This window comes from Salvelinus alpinus, chromosome 30, assembly GCF_045679555.1.
Source record: "Salvelinus alpinus chromosome 30, SLU_Salpinus.1, whole genome shotgun sequence".
NCBI classification, from domain to species: domain Eukaryota; kingdom Metazoa; phylum Chordata; class Actinopteri; order Salmoniformes; family Salmonidae; genus Salvelinus; species Salvelinus alpinus.
Genome location: NC_092115.1, coordinates 19,367,698 through 19,391,834, shown reverse-complemented (window position 1 = coordinate 19,391,834; position 24,137 = coordinate 19,367,698). Strand labels below are relative to the sequence as shown.

The window sequence follows — 24,137 nt, the reverse complement described above, 5'->3', positions numbered from 1 at the left end:
CATAAATTATGTAATATGCAAGGGAGATCTGTATACCGTAGCTAAGAAAGTAACAGTAGCTGTATGTTGTGTAGTAAGCTGTTAGTAGCCCATGTGCCTCACCCTAATAATTTGGTCTATTTTCACCTAATATTACTGTTCTGACTCGCTGGTGCTGCACATGTAGCCTATAACCAGTTTTTGAGAAATGTCATCATCTAATATTGTAAGAGGTTTCATTGTCTGCTTATATGTCCCCTTTATTTATCCTACTGTTCTGACTTGGTGTACAGGGGAAATACTGTAAGAGCAGCCCATGTTAGGCATTCTGTCACTGTACATTATAAAAGTGCTGAACACATAGTTATATTGACTACGTCCGTCGTCGCTCGCTCATTAATGTCTTAATCAATAGCCAGGTGTAGCGGTGGTAAGGATTCACTCCATTGTGCTGGAAAGAAAAGCTCTGCTGTTGGGACAGCTTTATGTAGGTCCTAACAGTTTGTGAGCACTGTTTGTCACCGTTATAGTGCAATTAATGTATTATTTAGTGTTGTGTAGTGTCTTTGCTGGCATGCATCTAAAAAAAATATGTTTTTTTGCCCCACCAAGATTTACATGCTAAAATCGCCGCTGCTTAGCTTAGATAACCTATGCAGAAAAATAGAAAGAATTGTTTACATAGAATTAGGCTTAATGATTGTGAGACTGCAGGGAAAAGCTGTTTGTGTGTAGGCAGGCAGGCTGTGTGTGAAGTTGAGTGTTGAGTCTACGCCGTTGCAGGTTGCAGACAGACACACAGATGGCTACAGACAGACAGACAATGATATTCCCTCCATTTCTTTCTATCTATTTGCAGACAACTCGAATGGCGCGGGCGAATTAAGAAGAACGCACCACCAGCTCCCGGTAATGACAAACACGTCTGGACTTTCTTCACGGGGAGGTAAGGAGGTAATGGAAAACGCTTGACACAGACGGAACCCGCATTGCATCATGGACATATGGTACCCAACTCGTGCCCCGCGGGAAAGAGACTAGCCTATTGCAGCTTTATTTATAGAATACACATTTATGCCAAAAATAACGGTCACAGTCAAACACATTCGACCGGATTAGCTCCGCTGTCGCTCTGAGGCTTCAGATGCAGCCGCTGTCTAAAGGCATGCGCATCGACGCGGATCAACGCAGAAGTTTGGGGTGCTGTTTTTCTTTTCGCGCCAACCAGTCAAGGCACCAGCAACAGGCCACCGGTTATCACGTTTACCCGCGGAGAAGAGTGAATGAGATAGGAGAGTGCCTCTGTTTATGGATTAAATGACAACTGATCCAGGGGGAAAACTCAAGCTTTGAAGTTGGAGTTTATGCGCAGAACGCGCGGAGATAGTCCTCATTTTGATTCACTCTGTTACACGAAAGATGGAGGAGCGCAGCTGACAGTTAGGGACCGTAGCCTCGAAAAGGAGAAGCACACCGGAGAAACCGAACTGCCAGAGGAGGGAAATGTGAGTAAGCTATGAATGAGCCCTTGGTAACCTGTTTCTACCTCGAGTCCATCTATTACCGACGCTAGGATCCTGTCTTTCCCCCGTGAAGACGAGAACAATGGGTCAAATCATTTTGTTTTCATCATGTATCAATCGATTATACATTTAACTTCAGTCATGTGTTCATGCTCAAGGGCAAATCATTTGGTTATTTCTATACAGTATATATATATATATCGGCATCATATTGCATTTTCTGGATAAGCTACAAAATGTTTCTATCCCAAAGATGAAATAATTGTCATTGTAGTGACATTGGCCTATAGCATACGTCTCTCTTGGCATCTTTTATTTACACACAAAAAACTTGTGAGAAGAGGTACAGGTGGTTATGCATCCTATTCACTTTGCGCATCAAGTCGTTGTAAGGGCTCAAGGTCCTTAAAAGGTCCCTTGCTGCGGTGGTTCCTCTTGAAATTACGCACACGAGAACGCTATTTTATTCGCTCAGATGACTTTCCTTTATATATTTCCTGTAACATTTGATAGGAAATGAAAATGCTATTAGTCTTCTAAGACTGGTATGTCATATTTTGAAATTGAACCCACTCATTGACTCAGATGCAGTCTCTGAGAAAAATGTGAATGACGTCATTGAGAAAGTATGATCCTATCTGGAGATTTTATTTATGTTTCTTTAAATGGTTTGACCCACTTTGAAATGCCAATGACATTTTGTAGTTCCCTTGTAGGAACTACAGAAAAAGAGAGATTTAAATGTTTTTAAATGGTTTGACCCACTTGGAAAACCTAATGACATTCTGTAGTTTCCAGATTATAGTGAATTTGTATTTGATTTTGAGTAGTCTAATAATAGGGATTTTTCATAATTAACTGGGTGACATTACCTTTAGCTATACAGAATAGCTCATCTCACCACCATGCATCTCCATCTCCTCTCTCTCCTTTATTCCTTTCTTGAGCGTGCAGAGGGGCTATCAACAGTTTAGCGAAATATGTTTGGTTGCGAAAACGTGTTACTATCTAATGTCCCCAAACAGATATCACTTGGTTTCCCAAATTAAGCACCGGGTAGCTGCAGGAACAGAGTTGGAGAGCCCATGGCATACATAGTTTGGGCGGAATATAACCTGTCGCGCAGCTGAGAGGGTAGGCTACCGGAAGCGGTGTAGGCCTAGTGGAGGGTAAACATCACTTTTTTTTTTTTTTACTGCGACTGGCAATCAGAGTTTATCCACCAATTTGTTTTACCACAACATCACTGGCTACTGATAGGCCTATTAGAAGTTCATGGTAATACACATTGTAGCTTAGTCTAGTAAGTTGACCGTGTGTTAGGGTGACCATCCCGTTTTTCCCGGGATAGTTTCAGCCCCATTTCAGGTGTCCAGACTTTTCAAGCTGCATAAAGGTCAATTTGTCAGCAAGACACTTCACTTAATATAGGCCTAATCAATGACAATCACTGAATGTCATTAGGAACACATTGTGGTGTTTTGTAACAGATGCCTATTTCCATTCGTCAAATGGCGCGAGTATGCATGCAGTTTGGATGCCGGAATTATTTTATCATGACTGGTTGTGTTCATGCCACATTAAAAGTTAATTCAATTTGACCGTTTAAATGGTGTCTTTGTTATTAGGCCCCCCAAATATTTTTCTTCCCAATAGAGATCTCTGAATGTCATGGTGTAATTCACACTATACATTGGTTGTAAGGATCATTTAGTTGCTAATGGCAGCCTGCAGTACCCTGGTCGACCTTCAACTTGAGTTACTCAATGAGAGGGGGCAGCACTGAGTTAGCCTGCTACGTCACTTCCTGGAGTAGCTCAAACTGCGCGTCTCCATAGATGGGGTGGTTGTTCAGCAAATATAGGGCAAAACACACAGGATTGGCTTAGATTGTCATGTAAACTATATTTAGTCTAAAGTTTATTGGAAACAAATACATTTACACAATGAGGACTTGTTGACTCTCAAATACATTGTTACAGTTGTTTGTTAGCTAGCTAGCGATTAGCATAGATGTGACAACAGTCAAAACAAGACATGATATCAAGAACAAGATAAAACTAGCTGAAACGAGCCACCTAAGATTCCTCACATGGCAGCTTCTTGTCGTAGTTACTAGCTATCTAGCCATTCAGAATCATAACAAAACACAGACTTCTGCCCCATTGAAGCGTGCACATTGTTTTTCGTGACTTTGCCAGCTAACCCGTCTATGATACGCCAGTTTAACCGAAGGTCATTTGGCTTCAATGTGCTACTGAATCTTCACATAAGAATGAATGGTGTCACATGATTGATGGCTTTGTCCATTCATATATAGAGTTATTCGTATGCGTGCAGGCCGGTGATTCTGTTGGCCTGGGGTTCTTTTGTTCCATTACCATGAGCCAGCGCCATGTATTCAGAGAGTTGGGCCAACTTTTAGAACGTTTAATATTGTTCTAATTCTACACATTCAGTTACATAGTTAAGTGATAATGGCCGAGAAGCCATGGTTTGGAGGATATTTTGGCATGGCCCGAGACGACAATGGTTATTTTTAAAAATGTATTATTATTCAAGTTTTACAAAATGTATATCAATGTAAGTACAAATATTTGACCATATCCCATGACTAAAGGTCACATGGTGAGACATGACATGTATCACAATCATAATTTACATTTGGATATATTTCAGACAATCTGGATATGGAAAAATGCACTCTATGTAAAACCTTAAATTGTATGCGACCAAGATGAGCACAAGATGTAGTGGAGCGTACTCTATCAATCGCCTCATCCCACCACTCCTGTGTGAATTCAACACCCATTTACCGTTCCCAAGCAGATTTAGTTTTGTTGGTGGAGTGTTTGTCTCATGACATAATACACAGATCTGAGAAATGACTGCTTTCTGTCAAGGTCATATAGTCAATAAACCATCCCAGGGTTGGCAAGGGGGTGGAGCAGGGAAGCCAGCAAATTAGAAGGAGACACAATGTCGAATTTGAAGGTAACGGAAAAAGTGAGATGGAGGCAAAGAGTATTTAGATGCCAGGTTGGGAAAACTAGAAAAAAAAACAAGGCAAAGGGTGGCTACTTTGAAGAATCTCAAATATTAAATATAGTTTGATTTGTTTAACACTTTTTTGGTTACTACATGATTCCATATGTGTTATTTTATAGTTTTGATGTTTTCACTATTATTATACAATGTAGAAAATAGTAAAAATAAAGAAAAACCCTTGAATGAGTAGGTGTGTCCAAACTTTTGACTAGTACTGTAAGTCTTGGAAGGACTTAATACCTTTCCTTGTCCAGTAAGAGAAAGCATTATTTATTTGGGAAACAGGGAATAAGATAAGATTCTTATCAATAGGACCCATAGTAGATGCAGAGGAGAATTTAAAATGCAGTCGAAACTGGTACCAAATCTTAAGTTTGGAAAGCACTACAGGATTGCCAGTATAGGGAGAGGGGGGTGCTGGGGGAGAAGAGCAGAGTAATGCAGGAAGAGAAATAGAAATACAAGAATGTGGCACCATGGGGTATCTGGAGCATGTAACCAGAATAGACATTTCTGAAAGTTGGCTGCCCAGTAATAGTATAAACAGTTGGGTAGTGCAAGCCCTCCACTAAACTTGCATCTCTGAAGTAAAGACATACTGACTCTAGGTACCTTTCCTCCTAAGATAAATGTGGTAAAAGCCTGATTGATTGACTTTAAAAAAAACATTGGTAAAAACAATGGGATAGATTGAAATAGATAAAGGAATTTGGGTAAACTGTTCACTTTTACAGCATTAATCTTTCCTATAAGTGATAGTAGTGAGCTACCCCATCTCTGAAAGTCAGATTTAATTTGTGTAAGGATGGGATCAAAATTAGCAGAAAACAGAGCACGTTTTTCAACCATTCCACAAATTTCTTGTTAACAAACTATAGTTTTGGCAAGTCGGTTAGGACATCTACTTTGTGCATGACACAAGTAATTTCACCAATAATTGTTTAGGCAGATTTTTTCACTGTATCACAATTCCAGTGGGTCAGAAATGTACATACACTAAGTTGACTGTGCCTTTAAACAGCTTGGAAAATTCCAGAAAATGATGTCATGGCTTTAAAAGCTTCTGTTAGGCTAATTTGAGTCAATTGGAGGTGTACCTGTGGATGTATTTCAAGGCCTACCTTTAAATTCAGTGCCTCTTTGCTTGACATCATGGGAAAATCAAAAGAAATCAGCCAAGATCTCAGAAAACATATTGTAGACCTCCACAAGTCTGCTTCATCCTTGGGAGCAATTTCCAAACGCCTGAAGGTACCACGTTCATCTGTACAAACAGTAGTATGCAAGTATAAACACCATGGGACCACGCAGCCATCATACCGCTCAGGAAGGAGATGCGTTCTGTCTCCTAGAGATGAACGTACTTTGGTGCGAAAAGTGCAAATCAATCCCAGAACAACAGCAAAGGACCTTGTGAAGATGCTGGAGGAAACAGGTACAAAAGTATCTATATCGACATAACCTGAAAGGCCGCTCAGCAAGGAAGAAGCCACTGCTCCAAAACCGCCATAAAAAAGCCAGACTACAGTTTGCAACTGCACATGGGGACAAAGATCGTACTTCTTGGAGAAATGTCCTCTGGTCTGATGAAACAAAAATAGAACTGTTTGGCCATAATGACCACCGTTATATTTGGAGGAAAAAGGGGGAGGCTTGCAAGCCGAAGAACACCATCCCAACCGTGAAGAACGGGGGTGGCAGCATCATGTTGTGGGGGTGCTTTGCTGCAGGAGGGACTGTTGCACTTCACAAACTAGATGGCATCATGAGGATGGAAAACTATGTGGATATATTGAAGCAACATCTCAAGACCTCAGTCAGGAAGTTAAAGCTTGGTCGCAAATGGTTCTTCCAAATGGACAATGACCCCATGCATACTTCCAAAGTTGTGGCAAAATGGCTTAAGGACAACAAAGTCAAGGTATTGAAGTGGCCATCACAAAGCCCTGACCTCAAGCCTATAGAAAATTTGTGGGCAGAACTGAAAAAGCGTGTGCGAGCAAGAAGGCCTACAAACCTGACTGTTACACCAGCTCTGTCAGGAGGAATGGGCCAAAATTCACCCAACTTATTGTGGAAGGCTACCCGAAACATTTGACCCAAGTTAAATAATTTAAAGGCAATGCTACCAAATACTAATTGAGTGTATGTAAACTTCTGACCCACTGGGAATGTGATGAAAGAAATAAAAGCTTAAATAAATCATTCTCTCTACTATTATTCTGACATTTCACATTCTTAAAATAAGGTGGTGATCCTAACTGACCTAAGACAGGGAATTCTTATTAGGATTAAATGTCAGAAATTGTGAAAAACTGAGTTTAAATGTATTAAAGTTGAAGTCGGCTAAGGTAAACTTCCGACTTCAACTGTCTACAAGAGACAGCTAAATTTGCTAAATTTGTCCCCAAATCCACATTTTTTTAAGAACAGCAAATAAGTACTCCCATTCAATTCTGTCGAATCCTTTCTCTGCGTCTAGGGGATTACCACCTCAGGGGAGTTAGAGAAATGTTTATAATAAATAATGTTAAACAGCATTCGAATATTAAAAAATGAATACGTATCTGTCCTTTTTAAAGCTGGTTTGTTCCTCTGATATGAGTCCTGGTAAGACTACTTCCAGTGGCCTCACTATCACCTCCTCCAGCACCTTTACATCCACATTAAGGAGGCTTAGGGGCCTAAATGAAGAACAGGAAGTGGGGTCTTTCCCCTCTAAGGAGAAGAGCTATTGAAGCCTGTGTTAGGGTAGGTGGCACCGAGCCACGTTCAAGTGACTCATTATACATAGATACAAGTAAAGGGGCCAACTTGGTATAGAATTTCTTAAAGAACTCAGTTGGAAACCCATCAGGCCCTGGAGCCTTGCTGCTCTGCATTGACTTGATAGACTGAATAACTTCTTCAAGGCTGAGAGGAGAATCAAGGTCATCTGCAGTTTCAGCCTCAACTGTGGGAGTCTCCAGTTCACCCAAAAATGTAGTCATATTGGCAGTATCTGATGGAAATTCAGACATATACAGGGAGGAATAGAAATATTTGAAGGTGTCATTGATCCCCGTAGGGTTAGAAATCAAGCAATGAGAGGAATCTTTAATTTGGTGAATCAGACCAGTAGCTGCGCTGCATTTGAATTGGTGTGCGAGCAGACGACTTGCCCTGTCGCCATGTTCATAGTAGGTACCACGTGAATGCAATTGTAACCATTCTGCATCTGTAGTGGACAAAATATGGAATTCAGATTGGTCTAAATCAAGGATGGCTTTAGAGAGTTCTAGTTTAGCTTTCCAAGTTTTGTTTAAATGAGAAGAATAAGAAATAATTTATCTTCTAAGATAGGCCTTAAGTGATTCCCATAAGAGAGAATGAGAGGCTGAGCTTGTCTGATTTGAAAAATTAAAATGATCAATAGAAGTGGAGAAAACATTACAGAAGTCTGCATCAGACAGGAGAAGATCATTAAATCTCCAACAGTGAGGAGTATGAGTTTGTCCTGATAGGTCTGTCGAGGGCTAAAGGTCCATGGTCAGAAATTACAATGGGTAAATATTCAGAAGAGGTGACATATGAAAGTAACTTGTGATCAATAAAGTAATAGTCAATACGAGAAAAAGAATGGTGTACATGTGAAAAGAAAGAATACTATCTTGCCTGGGGATTCTGAAATCTCCAGGCATCTGCACACCCATTCTGAACCATAACATCTAAGAAGGACTTTGACATAGGAGACATAGTTCTGGGGTTGGAGCGGTCTAACACCGGGTTAATAGCACAATTCAGATCCCTGCCAAATATCAAAAGATGGGTGTTCAGAGAAGGGATTTTCCCCAGCAACCCATTGGCAAATTCAACATCATCAAAATTGGGAGCATATACATTGACCAATACTACAGGTGTGTGCCAAATGGTGCCAGTTATGATTAAATATCTCCCATTACTGTCTGAAATAACATTAGTAGTAGAGAAATTTAGTATTTTACTAAATCAAAATTGCAACCCCTCTGGCTTTGGAGTTAAAGTCTGACTGGAAAACCTGACTGAACCTGGTGTTTTGTAGCCTTGAGTGATCTTTAATGCGTAAATGTAAAAATACCACATCTGCTTTTATCTTTTTCAAATGGGAGAAGAACCTAGACCTCTTGACAAGTTTATTCATTGTCTTAGTATTCCAAGATAAAAACTTTATAGGATTAGGCCTACCTATACCAATATTACTATTATTAACGTCATTAGCCATCTAAAATATTGAAAGGAAAAAGGTGCGAAAACAGACCAAGCATTTACAAAGATAACAGAGAAAACTGATTAAAAACATTTTTAAATAAATAAAAAGGACCAAAAAAAGTCACTCCCCCTCCCTCCCCTCCCACCCAAACCCAAAGTCTCCTTTCCCAGCGAATGGAGACAGCAGGTTGACGTTTTTGCGAAGCTTTGGTGCATATAAACAGAAAACATTCCTATCCTAACGCGGAGAGGCTCCATAGCGCGAGTAATGAAATACAATTGAAAGGCCTTCACAAAACAGTAAAGTAGTTCAACAGATAAACAAACAGTAAAACGGAACTGTTCTGATTCGGGGAGTCTTCAATAAGTGCAACGCGTGGAATGTGTCTTAAGGATGGACAAATAAGTGTCCCGCAGTATGTTACCCTATTACAAAAAAGAAAAGGGGCTGAGTATCTGTACATGTACAAATGATCAATGGGGCATAATAAAGGGGTGAAAAGGCCTTCAGTAAGTATCTAGATGAAAAAACGATAAAAGAAAAGCTCTACAAAAGCCTGGAATTGTAGCCATGCATTACTATGCTAGCCATCTAGCCAAATAAAAAAGACCTCTCAAACGTGTAACTTAAATAACGACCACACAAGACAGTATTAGTCATTTTTATCAGAGTTCAGTAGTGTTTATGCAGAGTAGAAAAGGAATGGCAAGAGGTGGAAAAAGGCCCTGCCATAAAAATCTAAACATACCTTAGACTTGGAGGGTAGGCTAGGCTATGCATGCTACCTGGCAAAATAGTTATCAGGTATGAAGGTAAGATCCAGATGCAGACCACGTCGAATAAACAATAGTTTAATATTCCAACAGTGGCAGGTAGTAGACAGGTCAAGGCGGGCAGGGGTCAGTAAACCAGAGGTGGGGCAACGATACCGGGCAGAAGGCAGGCTCAGGGTCAGGGGCAGGCAGAGTGGTCAGGCAGGCGGGCTCGGAGTCAGGACAGGCAAGGGTCAATACCAGGAGGGCGAGAAAAGAGAGACTGGAAAAAGCAGGTGCTGAGACACGAAACGCTGGTTGACTTGAACAAACAAGACGGACTGGCAACAGACAATCAGAGAGCACGGGTATAAATACACAGGGGATATTGGGGATGATGGGAGACACCTGGAGGGGGATGGAGACAATCACAAAGACAGGTGAAACAGATCAGAGTAGGTCATATATCCAAGATACGGCTCAGAAGTGACTGTCGAACCAACGCTGGGCGTCCTCGTGGGAGTCGAACTGTAGCTTCCCCTGGCATGTTCAACGTGGAGACGAGCAGGGAAGCAGCGTTAGAATTTAACTTTCTTCTCGTGAAGCTTGCGTTTCACATCGAAGAATTTAGCTCTGTTCTTGGAGGCACTCGAGCTGACGTCAGGAAAGATGAACACCTTTAGTCTGCAGAACTGTAGCTGGTCTCTGCCCTGCCTCTGGAGGATGCGCTCCTTGTCACAGTAGTAGTGAAAACGGACGATAAACACAGGCTTAGAGATGTCGTAGTGGGTTCTGTCCAGCTTTGGGGGTGATGGAACGATGGCCGGACCTAGCACCTCCGCAAAGAAGTCTGACATGACCTTAACTGAGTCCCCTCCTTCAAGTTTCTCTAGTATACCAACAAACCGAAGATTTCAACGGCGAGAACGGGGTTCCAGGTCATCAGTCTTGTCAATCAGCTTTTGGTTTTCGGAGGTCAGACAGGCAACCGTTTTCTCAAGGGCTACTATGCGATCACTGCAGTTACACAGGTCATGGTCAAAGCAGTTTTAAGCTGAGTGGCAATGGTAGCTGTAAATTCCGAGATCAGAACCATATGGAGGTTCTGAAGATATGTGGGGAGTGTGACCGCATGAGACTCCGTAACGGTTGGACTGGAGTCGGTGCCATTACCATTCACAGTTGCCATAGCGGTTGAAACGTTAGTTACAGGTCTTCTGCTCCTAAGATCATGTGACATTTGAATCAAAAAGGTAACTTACGAACTCATCAATTAAATATAATAAACTCAGCAAAAAAAGAAACGTCCTCTCACTGTTAACTGCGTTTTATTTTCAGCAAACTTAACATGTGTAAATATTTGTAGGAACATAACAAGATTCAACAACTGAGAATTAAACTGAACAAGTACCACAGACATGTAACTAACATAAATGGAATAATGTGTCCCTGAACAAAGGGGGGGTCAAAATCAAAAGTAACAGTAAGTATCTGGTGTGGCCACCAGCTGCATTAAGTACTGCAGTGATTCTCCTCCTCATGGACTGCACCAGATTTGCCAGTTCTTGCTGTGAGATGTTACCCCACTCTTCCACCAAGGCACCTGCAAGTTCCTGGACATTTATGGGGGGAATGGCCCTAGCGCTCACCCCACGATCCAACAGGTCCCAGACGTGCTCAATGGGATTGAGATCCGGGCTCTTCGCTGGCCATGGCAGAACATTGACATTCCTGTCTTGCAGGAAGTCACGCACAGAACGAGCAGTATGGCTGGTGGCATTGTCATGCTGGAGTGTCATGTCAGGATTAGCCTGCAGGAAGGGTACCACATGAGGGAGGAGGATGTCTTCCCTGTAATGCACAGCGTTGAGATTGCCTGCAATGACAACAAGCTCAGTCCGATGATGCTGTGACACACCACCCCAGACCATGATGGAGCCTCCATCTCCAAATCGATCCCGCACCAGAGTACAGGCCTCGATGTAACGCTCATTCCTTCGACGATAAACGCGAATCCGACCATCACCCCTGGTGAGACAAAGCCGCGACTCGTCAGTGAAGAGCACTTTTTCCCAGTCCTGTCTGGTCCAAATCAAATCAAATCAAATTTATTTGTCACATACACATGGTTAGCAGGTGTTAATGCAAGTGTAGCGAAATGCTTGTGCTTCTAGTTCCGACCATGCAGTAATATCTAACAAGTAATATACCCTAACAATTTCACAACAACTACCTTATACACACAAGTGTAAAGGAATGAATACGAATATGTACATAAAAATATATAAATGAGTGATGGCCGAACGGCATTGGCAAAGATGCAGTAGATGGTATAGAGTACAGTATATACATATGAGATGAGTAATGTAGGGTATGAAAACATTATATGAAGTGGCATTGTTTAAAGTGGCTAGTGATACATTACATCAAGATGGCAAGATGCAGTAGATGGTAAAGCGTACAGTATATACATATGAGATGAGTAATGTAGGGTAAGTAAATATTATATAATATAAAATGGCTAGTGATAAATTGATTACATCAATTTTCCATTATTAAAGTGGCTGGAGTTGAGTCAGTATGTTGGCAGCAGCCACTCAATGTTAGTGATGGCTGTTTAACATTCTGATGGCCTTGAGATAGAAGCTGTTTTTCAGTCTCTTGGTCCCCGCTTTGATGCACCTGTACTGACCTCGCCTTCTGGATGATAGCGGGGTGAACAGGCAGTGGCTCGGGTGGTTGTTGTCCTTGATGATCTTTTTTGCCTTCCTGTGACATCGGGTGGTGTAGGTGTCCTGGAGGGCAGGTAGTTTGCATCCGGTGATGCGTTGTGCAGACCTCACTACCCTCTGGAGAGCCTTCCGGTTATGGGCGGAGCAGCTGCCGTACCAGGCAGGGTTTTCAGCCCGACAGGATGATCTCGATTGTGCATCTGTAAAGGTTTGTGAGTGTTTTTGGTGACAAGCCGAATTTCTTCAGCCTCCTGAGGTTGAAGAGGCGCTGCTGCACCTTCTTCACCATGCTGTCTGTGTGGGTGGACCATTTCAGTTTGTCCGTGATGTGTACGCCGAGGAACTTAAAACTCTCCACCCTCTCCACTACTGTCCCGTCAATGTAGATAGGGGGCTGCTCCCTCTGCTGTTTCCTGAAGTCTACGATCATCTCCTTTGTTTTGTTGACATTGAGTGTGAGGTTATTTTCCTGACACCACACTCCGAGGGCCCTCACCTCCTCCCTGTAGGCCGTCTCGTCGTTGTTGGTGATCAAGCCTACCACTGTAGTGTCATCCGCAAACTTGATGATTGAGTTGGAGGCGTGCATGGCCACGCAGTCGTGGGTGAACAGGGAGTACAGGAGAGGGCTGAGAACGCACCCTTGTGGAGACTCAGTGTTGAGGATCAGCGGGGTGGAGATGTTGTTACCTACCCTCACCACCTGGGGGCGGCCCGTCAGGAAGTCCAGGAGCCAGTTGCACAGGACGGGGTCGAGACCCAGGGTCTCGAGCTTAATGACGAGTTTGGAGGGTACTATGGTGTTACATGCTGAGCTGTAATCGATGAACAGCATTCTTACATAGGTATTCCTCTTGTCCAGATGGGTTAGGGCAGTGTGCAGTGTGATGGCGATTGCGTCGTCTGTGGACCTATAGGGGCGGTAAGCAAATTGGAGTGGGTCTAGGGTGTCAGGTAGGGTAGAGGTGATATGGTCCTTGACTTGTCTCTCAAAGCACTTCATGATGACGGAAGTGAGTGCTACAGGGCGGTAGTCATTTAGCTCAGTTAACTTAGCTATCTTGGGAACAGGAACAATGGTGGCCCTCTTGAAGCATGTGGGGACAGCAGACTGGGATAAAGGTTGATTGAATATGTCTGTAAACACACCAGCCAGCTGGTCTGCGCATAATCTGACGACGCGGCCGGGGATGTCGTCTGGGCCTGCAGCCTTGCGAGGGTTAACACGTTTAAATGTTTTACTCACGTTGGCTACAGTGAAGGAGAGCCCGCAGATTTTGGTAGCGGGCCGTGTCAGTGGCACTGTATTGTCCTCAAAGCGAGCAAAAACGTTGTTTAGTCTGTCTGGGAGCAAGGCATCGTGATTCGCGACGGGGCTGGTTTTTCTTTTGTAGTCTGTGATTGACTGTAGAACCTGCCACATACCTCTCGTGTCTGAGCCGTTGTATTGCGACTCCACTTTGTCTCTGCACTGACGCTTAGCTTGTTTGATTGCCTTGAGGAGGGAATAGCTACACTGTTTGTATTCGGTCATGTTTACGGTCACCTTGCCCTGATTAAAAGCAGTGGTTCGCGCATTCAGTTTTGCGCGAATGCTGCCATCAATCCACGGTTTCTGATTGGGGAATGTTTTAATAGACGCTGTGGGTACAACATCACCGATGCACTTGTTAATTAACTTGCACACCAAACCAGCGTATTCGTCAATGTTGTTGTTCGTCGCAATGCGGAACATATCCTAGTCCACGTGATCGAAGCAATCTTGAAGCGTGGAATCCGATTGGTCGGACCAGCGTTGAACAGACCTGAGAGCGGGAGCTTCCTGAGACACCGTGCGCAGAGCCGGCGCAGGATATCCTAGGCCGTAGAGACGCACTGGTGGCCAGATGCGCTGAGCCGGCACCATCCGTCCTGGTTGGATGCCCACTCTAGCCCGGCCGATGCGGGGAGCTGGAATGTAGCGCACCGGGCTGTGAACGCGCACCTTAGACACCGTGCGCTCCACCGCATAACACGGTGCCTGACCAGTACCACGCTCCCTACGGTAAGCATGAGGAGTTGGCTCAGGTCTCCAACCTGACTCAGCCAATCGCCTCTCGTGCCTGCTTCGTTGCCGTGACTCCTGGTATCGTTGTCGTTCCTCCCTCGCTACTTCCCGCTGTTTCCATGTCAGGGTCTTGTCCCCTGCCATAACCTGCTCCCATGTCCAAGATGTCCTCCACTCTCTCTTCTCCCGGGCCCAGGATCCCTGCTCCTCCTGGCCACGCTGCTTGGTCCTTTGGTAGTGGGTAGTTCTGTCACGGCCGTCGTCGGAAGGAGACCAAGGTGCAGCGTGGTGAGCGTACATTTTCCTTTTATTTTAATGTCGCCAACAAAACAAGAATCAAAGAAACGGCCGTGAAGCTTAACAGGGCTATAGTGCCACTAACAAAGATAACTACCCACAAACACCAAAGGAAAAAAGGCTGCCTAAGTATGATTCCCAGTCAGAGACAATGATAGACAGCTGTCCCTGATTGAGAACCATACCCGGCCAAAACATAGAAATACAAAACATAGAAATAAAGAAACTAGAATGCCCACCCTAGTCACACCCTGGCCTAACCAAAATAGAGAATAAAAACCTCTCTATGGCCAGGGCGTGACAGTGTCAGCATCAAGCAGTGATCAGCTTGGTGGTTGCATAGTAAGGGTGTCACCAGCCCGAATTCTAATCGAGCTGGCACCAGTTGTGAAACTGGGCAGTGCTGGCCCGAGTTTCCCTCAACCCAGCTTGAATTTGACAATTCCATTCGAACTAGCTCGAATTTGGCCCTAATTTTAAGTGCCACTAGAAACGGGGCTTAAATAGATGGCTCTGCCTTGAGCCAATTCCATTACCGTGCCAACGGCCTATCAACAGCCTCAATACTGCAGTGAAATTCTTCTGTCTCAGCCAATCAGAGTCTGTTTCTCTCAGGGGAATTCAGTCTTTCATCTCATAAAATATCAAAGCCACTGATACCCAAAGGCCCTAAAGGCCTGGAGCTAAATGGTAAATACGCAATGTACAACAAACAGAATATAGCTATATTTAGTATGCTAGTTCAAAACCACAACATGTAATATTAATAAGGAACAAATGCAGTGACCGATTGCCCAGTTTTGTAGGATGCAGATTGGGTGAGTGAAAGGTCAATGTTGAGTATCTTCAAAAGTTGACAAATTCGGTTTTGAATATGGGGTATGACATCACATTGTCCTTCAGCAGATAGATGTTTCTGTATTCTGTCCTGTTCTAAGGGCAGTTCCAACTAATGTGATTGGTTGAAGCTCAACAGTCAGTGGGCAGAGCTTGCGCTAGGTGGAAGGTTGATGATGGATGGGGTGCAGGGCAGAACACGCAGGATGCTATACATGCTATACAATGTTGCTGGTTCATATTCCACCACAACTCTAACCCTAAACTTAATAAATTGGAAGTACTTGCTTAAACTTAACCAATCAAATGTCAAGGAAAACTCCACTGAGCATTCATGAATGTCTTGAAACTTGGTTCAAACCGTTCAAATCTCCCATTACACTCATCTCTTGCTCTCGACAGAAAAGAAAATACTTTTACTCCCCCTTTATCTTTAGCACTAAATTATCCATTCATCTTCAGAATGTCCTCATGTCAAAAAGTGCCTTTTGATGGTTCGTCTTGACGTCTCTTTTTCCTCTGATTGACTCACTGACTGTGCGATGATGGATGGCGATGTGTACAAAGCAGTACTGTAAATGAACGCTGTAGCTTTACTGGGTGATTCAAAACACTGCATGAACTCAATGTGCTAGTACTTTATGGCCCTGCATAGCTACCAGCATAGCAACTAGTCTATAATCCATTTGAATTACAGTGCCTTTACTTTATTAGGTGAAACAGAGCTGAGGGCTCTTATTCCAGCCCTGGTCCCCCAAGCACTTATCTATCCCTATTCCCCACTAATCCATTGTGGAGAGACTGGTTCTAAATGCTGTTATTGGGATTCTACTGCAGTTCCCTTTTCCCTGAGCACTCAGTGTGTTAAAAGCATAGCTGTGTCATCTGTATGGCTACTGTGCTGTACATCTGAGAGATACTTTTGGCATACAGCCAGGCCATGGTTAGTCAGTCCTCCTAGACCCAGACGTTGCTTATCTGAACTGAGATCCAATTTATACCACACATGCAGACAGCAGCGGCTAAAGTGTAGCTTTATGTATCAAGGAAGCCATGGACTATGCATGTCAATTGGATGCGGCTATACAGACAGTATCTCCTGTGTATATTATAGGCTGAGAATGAGTAATAGCGAGTGTATGTGTGGAACCCGCTCTCAGCAAGGACAATTGTCCAGAAGAGAGAGCGTGTTCCATTCTTTTTGCCATCCTCCAGAGAGATAAGTGGATGATTTCACTAGCCGATACCAAAGAGTCTTGAGAGCAGTATTGCTGTAACATTCCATTTGATAACCTATTTAAGTTCAGGTGAAAGGGCCATTGGAACAATAACATGTATATTCAGCAGGCCTTCCTGCACCCACAGCTCCATACACAAGTAGCCTGTTGTCTTGCATCTTCATTCATTAGGGTCTGTGAGCCGTGCGCGGTGCTGTTCAGCGGCAGTGATGCTGAAATCAGCGGACAACTATCTTCTGTTTACTTTGCGCTGATTGTGGTGTTCTCCATGGTGCTGAATGCTAGTGCGCCAGTATTAGGGTACAACAATGGATTACCGCAGGACAGTTTAGATGTCTTCATTTATTTTCTGCTTTTCCCAGAAACTGTTAGGTCATCAGCCACGTTGACAGTCCTTTACTAGGTCTATTCTGGATTAATTAGCGCTTTAATGATACTTTTGTTTTAATCGACATGTCTGCGAGATATTGGACTAGTCTTTATACAGAAAGTCACAAGTTACATATATTCCAGGAGTCCCAAATACATAGTTAATTTGTGATCATGAAGTCAATTACTTCTTAATTAACTGAGCAAAAATTAAGCATATCTAGTCTTCTGAACTGAGGTTGGATGAAATTGCTTCTTGACAATGATTTAAGATCAGTTTAGTGTTTTTCTGGCCCATATAAACTGTACTTTGGGCTACTGTACTATTCTTTAAACAAGTGTAGCTAAGGTTATGTATGACCAAACCTCAATGATAACGCACCAGTTCTCAGCTGCAGGCAAAACAACACGGAAGCCCCGAAAGATAGATTCAAGGACAGATAAGAGGTATTGGAACGAATACAATACATAATTGTAAGGTCATTGTGCTTGGACCCTGCACCACCCCTGCAAAATACAAAACATTAACTCTGCTCCCTGCGAACTCAGCTGGGACCGACTGTACCAACGCTTAGAGGAGGGAATCGGCGTTGAAACAACCCGCATATGCGGCAACTAATCTGGCTCTGATCGCACTAGTTATTCAGTAGCAGCGGAGGGATTAGGCTATGATAATAACCTGCTACACAGCACATGTATCGATGGCTATAGATGTCTAAAGGCCAGAACATTCACCTCGTGAGTGATAAATGAATGCACACCGTGGATAGGTCATATGGATGAGGATTTTGCGACGATGCCGGCAAAGGACAAAGCCGAGAATCGGTCGCTCCAGTACCAGCAAACTTTGGTGAGTTTTTGTGGGATAAGCCCTTACCCTTCATTATTTGTTCATGTAAAGTTATGAGTGCAAATCACGTAGCGATATGCACCATGAATTTTAAATCCCGGGACACGGTCAGTTTCAGAACAATGTCATTTACAGAACATTGGAATCCCAGAGAGTCTGATGGTGCTTTTTCCTCCATATAATTGTTGTGATTGGGCTGTTGGGCTGCTTGCGAAATTGTGGCAGCGACTAATAGATTCAAGACAAACATCCATTTCAAAAGCCGGGCAATTTCAAAAGCTGGGCACCGGCATTTTGTGTGTATGCTTGTGTGTGTGTGTGTGTTTGATTGCCTGCGTGTGTGTGTGCGTGTGACAGTGATTCGTGGTTTGTATTCCAGTGTGAAATGTTGATCTCAACACACTGGGCACATAGGTCAATTCAACGTCTATTCGACGTTGGTTCAACGTCATTTAATTGAAATGACGAGGAAACAACGTTGATTCAATCAGTGTGTGTCCAGTGGGAAGGAACAGTTACATTACGGAGTGGCTAGTTGGACTTAAAAGGCTGCCCGCCGGTTGTTGATAACGCACTCAGTCGTGATCATCCATCGTTTAGCGCGCTATTTAATAGCGTTCTGGAGTGGAGCAGAGCATGAAAGGTGTTTGCCAGGTTTCACTGATTTATTAAGTGAATGACTGGTTGGCTGTTTTTTTAAATTCAGAAATGCATAAGGTAGGGTACTGTATATAGAGCTAGGCTATATCACTGCAGAGGCCTACTCTCTCATCCGTTTGTGCTGTCTCTCTATCCTCCTCTCCTTTTCCACCATCCTCTCACTCTCTCCAACCTATTTCCATCCACTTTCCTCCACCCAACTCATCTACCTTCCCTCTTTTCCACTTCATTTTCCTTTCCCCCTCACTCCTTCCTTTCCTTGTTCACTCTGTCCCTCAACTTCTCCACCTGTGTGTACATATTTCAGCCCATCTACAAATGAACTAAAAGTGTATCTGATATGAATAATATTTGCTTCATGCACCAGTTTTGCCCACTTATGTGATTGATAGATGTAGCCTGGAGCACTTATCGGGATCTATAGAGAGAGAGAGATCACACAGGATGCAGAGAGATGGACTTTCATGAGAGAAGGAGAGAGAGATCACACAGGATGCAGAGAGATGGACTTTCATGAGAGAAGGAGAGAGCGAGAGAGAGTAATCAGACCGGGATGCAGAGAGATGGACTAATTGAGAGAAGGAAGGCTTGATAGAGAGAGATTGAGTGAGAAACACAGAGAGAGACAGAGAGAGATTGAGTGAGAGTGATTTGACCAGGATGAAGCGAGATGGGACTGATAGATAAATGTGGTCCTCCATAACTGTGTTTATTTTACTGAAGTCCAGCCTTTTGCGTGCGTGCGTGCGTGCGTGCGTGCGTGCGTGCGTGCGTGCGTGCGAGGGAGGGAGGGAAATACTGCAATCTCATCAGACTGAATTCCTTTATCTATATGATAGGCATAAAGTGGCAACAGCACACCCGGAAAACATGCTAGGGGTGTATATGTGGGAGTGTCTCGTATATGTGGGAGTGTCTCGCATATGAGGTGTATATGTTGGAGTGGCTCGTATATGTGGGAGTGTCTCTTATATGTGGTGTATGTGGGAGTGTCTCCTATATATGTGGTGTATATATGGGAGTGGCTCGTATATGTGGGAGTGGCTTGTATATGTAGGAGTGTCTTGTATATGTGGTGTATATATGGGAGTGTCTTGTATATGTGGTGTATATATGGGAGTTTCTCGCATATGTGGGAGTGGCTCGTATATGTGGGAGTGTCTCTTATATGTGGTGTATGTGGGAGTGTCTTGTATATGTAGTGTATATGTGAGAGTGTCTCATATAGGTGGTGTATATGTGGGAGTGTCTCGTATATGTGGGAGTGGCTCGTATATGTGGTGTATATGTGGGAGTGTCTCTTATATGTGGTGTATATGTGGGAGTGTCTCATATAGGTGGTGTATATGTGGGAGTGGCTCATATATGTGGTGTATATGGGAGTGACTTTTATATGTGGGAGTGGCTCGTATATGTGGTGTATATGTGGGAGTGTCTCTTATATGTGGTGTATATGTGGGAGTGTCTTGTATATGTGGTGTATATGTTGGAATATCTCGTATAGGTGGTGTATATGTGGGAGTGTCTTGTATATGAGGTGTATATGTGGGAGTGGCTTGTATATGTGGGAGTGTCTCTTATATGTGGTGTATGTGGGAGTGTCTTGTATATGTGGTGTATATGTGGGAGTGTCTCGTATAGGTGGTGTATATGTGGGAGTGGCTTGTATAGGTGGTGTATATGTGGGAGTGGCTCGTATATGTGGGAGTGGCTTGTATATGTGGTGTATATGTGGGAATGTCTCGTATATGTGGTGTATGTGGGAGTGTCTCGTATATGTGGGAGTGTCTTGTGTATGTGGGAGTCGCTTGTATATGTGGGAGTGGCTCGTATATGTGGTGTATATGTGGGAGTGTCTCTTATATGTGGTGTATATGTGGGAGTGTCTCTTATATGTGGTATATGTGGGAGTGGCTCGTATATGTGGTGTATATGTGGGAGTGGCTCGTATATGTGGGAGTGTCTCTTATATGTGGTGTATATGTGGGAGTGTCTCGTATATGTGGGAGTGTCTCGCATATGAGGTGTATATGTGGGAGTGTCTCGTATATGTGGGAGTGTCTCGTATATGTGGTGTATATGTGTGAGAGAATCTGTATTTTTTTGTCTCTTTTCTTGTTTTGTGTCGATAGGTTTCTTTTGGTGCACATCCGTGTTCAAGAGTGTGTTCATTCACTGGTGTGTATGTGTGTGTGTGTGTGTGTGTGTGTGCGTGTGTTAGTGTTCATGTGTGTTGGTCTGTGCCCCTGCCCTCTGCACATGTATGTAGCGTGCTGCATATGAGACAGAGGGCTATTTTCAGTCTCTACGGGTGTTGAGATCAATGTAAGTTATGTGTCTGTCTCAGTGAGGCGTTCAATAGTAATGTAAAATGGCGGTCGGAGTCTCTCCGCTACGTGTTGTCTGCTCTGCCCTTGTCTCCTCCTCTGACCGCTATCCAACAGCACCATGATCGATGGCCTCATCCTTCACTAGCTCTGGACCTCCAGTTCATTACAGAGAAATAGATGGCCTATACAATTGCATGTGTAAGGTGTGTGTGTGCCTGTGTGCCAGCATGTATGTGTGTGATGTATGGTGTGTGTACATACACGTGTGTGATGTGTGTGAATGTTTGTCTCAGACTCAGATTGCAGCCTGTGCTTTATATACAGTACATTAAACTCCCTTCATCGGAAATGGAGGCAGGCCTTTGTTCTCCTCAGGGAGAATTGATTGACAGATGGCTCATATTTCAGATATTAATCCAAATATGTGAGAGAGCTAGCTGACATTTACTTTGAAGCAAGCGGGCCCAGTACCTTTTGAAAACACATGTAGAAATGTAATATGGGGTTTAAGTTTGACAGATGCCTCTGCTGTGTATTGGTTTTTTAACAGAGCCTGTGGCTCGGAGCCACAGATGGGGCTGAAACCGAAAATATCTCTTGTTTTACTAGACCAAGGGTGGGCTATTTTACACTATCAGGTCTGGTGTCCAGCAGTGAGGTAGTGAAATACACGTATACACCGTTTATATCCTTTGGAGAATAGCCTAGCATTTAAAATGAACCGGTTATGGAACTAAAATTGCCTTTGTTAGCATTAGCGTTTACCTTTCTCTTTACCACTACATTACTGCCAGTGTGGGTGCAGGTGTTTGCTCCATCCAGGCAGTAACTAACTCAAATAATCATAATCCATGAAGCCTTTGATGAGTTGAATCAGGTGTGTTGTTGCTTGGCTGCAAGAAAACCCTGCATCCATACTGACCCTTGCAGGGTAAGATTTTCCATCCATTTACAAGATCATTTCTCCCACTTAGGGAGTGCAGGAATAGTGTTGGATGGGATGTGGGAAACACACAGAGCGTAGTTCAGACAGAGCACAGTTAAGATCTTTATGGTAACTAACTAAACAAAGCTATGATGTCATGTTGTCATCTCCAGCTATATGCTTTAACTCTGAATAGTACTTCAGAGACATAAAGATTGATCGGCAGTGGCTATGGAGAAATACAACTGATTGGCGTTAACAGATGTGCTGATCCTTTTCATTTGACCTTTACCAGGATGGAAGTTTTTTGAGGTCAGAGGTGTGAACCAGTTTTTTGAGTCTTGGCAAGACATCAGTGTTCAGGTTGATGCCAAATATTGGTAGTGGATGAGGTGAGTTGAGGTGACTTCCCATTGAACACCTGCATTAAAAGTGCTATACGGTATACAGTAAATCCACCTACTATAGTCACCATATGGTGGGGTTTAGGTCTGTTTCCAGACAGGACTTGTTGTTCCTTACTTTGACCCATCTGTGACCCAGGATGACATGCCTGAGTGGGCATTTTAAATCCATGGGGGGGAACAACTAGTATTGCTTTAGAGCCCTAATACCACAAGGTAGATTGGTCCTACTACTGTTCACATGTAGCTGTACACATCAACAAGCATCGCTTTATATAATAACACAAGAAAGATACGCCCCACTACAACATGTGTACCCGAAATGCAGCCAAGCTCCAGTAGGCCTAGGCTACACATAACTTGCACCTACCAACACACACAGATCAGCTCAACAGGCTGAGCACCACTAACTTATCAAAGATTCTTACAGGCTTCATAACTTAAACTTCAATAATTACAACTATAGGCTACATTTCTGTCAAATTTGTGACACTATATAATGAGCGTAACCAAGCCACCACTTCTCCAGGTGAGCAAAATTTTCTGTGTGGGAGAGTTTTGGAAATCTAACTCAGTCGAACTAAGTGTATATTCTATAGTCATAGATGATGTGAAATGTCCTCCATGACAGTAGCTAATTTGAATCTGCCGCAAATAAGAGTAAATGCCAATTCCGAGTGCAACATACAAACACTGTCACGCCCTGGCCATAGAGAGGCTTTTATTCTCTATTTTGGTTAGGCCAGGGTGTGACTAGGGTGGGCATTCTAGTTTCTTTATTTCTATGTTTTCTATTTCTTTGTGTTTGGCTGGGTGTGGTTCTCAATCAGAGGCAGCTGTCTATCGTTGTCTCTGATTGGGAATCATACTTAGGCAGCCTTTTCCCACCTGTGTTTTGTGGGTAGTTGTTTTCTGTATAGTTTAGTTACCTTACAGAACTGTTCGTCTTTCTCTTTGTTATTTTTGTTCAAGTGTTCTGATTTAATAAAATATCATGAACATGTACCAGTCATTTCCAGGAAGAGGAGCGTGACAAACACACACACAGTATAGCAAGAGAGGGAGAGAAAAAGTAGGCTATGTGAGGTTTACATAGTATTGACATCACTTTCACATACGGTTGTCCCCGACTACAAAAATCTTGTTTGACCGAGAGTCGTCTGTTCTTTCGACCAATCAACTATATGCATTGAGCTTGTCTGATGCTTTAAGTGCACTGTTTGATGAAATAATGAAGATACACAAATGACTAGAGGGATTCCGACTGCATTTCATTTGATTGTGTCTGGCGGGTCTCAGAATTGCTGCGCTGTGTTAAAAAAAAGACAGCAAGTGACTGTGTGACTAGCACCCTTGTCTCTCTTTCCTCTCTGCTGCAGCGACCACCACAGAACATCAACAGTGTTACCACGCTGTCCGTGTTGCTGAAGCTGCAACATAATTACAGCCATTTCAGACTGAAAAGTTCTGGCATCGAAATCTGTAATTTGTTCAGGAAAAACATTCCCTATTCCCTCAACCCCTATTCCCTCAACCTCTTTACGTGATACATGTATGCATCGCATGCCCGTGACCAATAGGGCCTGACCTACAGTTGAAGTCGGAAGTTTACATACACCTTAGCCAAATACATTTAAACTCAGTTTTTCACAATTCCTGACATTTAATCGGTCAGTTAGGATCACCACTTAATTTTAAGAATGTGAAATGTCAGAATAATAGTAGAGAGAATGATTTATTTCAGCTTTTATTTATTTCATCACATTCTCACTGGGCCAGAAGTTTACATACACTCAATTAGTGTTTGGTAGCATTGCCTTCCAATAGTTTAACTTGGGTCAAATGTTTCGGGTAGCCTTCCACAAGCTGCCCACAATAAGTTGGGTGAATTTTGGCCCATTCCTCCTGCCAGAGCTGG

General features: G+C 43.2%; 1 protein-coding gene across 3 annotated transcripts in view; it reads left to right on the top strand.

The window, feature by feature from the left end:
• Positions 1–753: 753 nt before the first annotated feature.
• The window catches only part of LOC139560641 (chloride channel protein 2-like), a 52,719-nt gene continuing 29,335 nt past the window's right edge, over positions 754–24,137 (top strand). For 2 of the 3 annotated variants that reach the window (XM_071377612.1, XM_071377611.1), the window contains exon 1: positions 754–1,484. In XM_071377612.1, the coding sequence (XP_071233713.1) occupies positions 1,344–1,484 (141 nt within the window). In that variant the 5' untranslated portion in view covers positions 754–1,343. Of the gene's footprint in view, positions 1,485–17,476; positions 17,901–24,137 lie in introns of those variants that run through there. The other variant, XM_071377613.1, reaches the window with a different exon arrangement.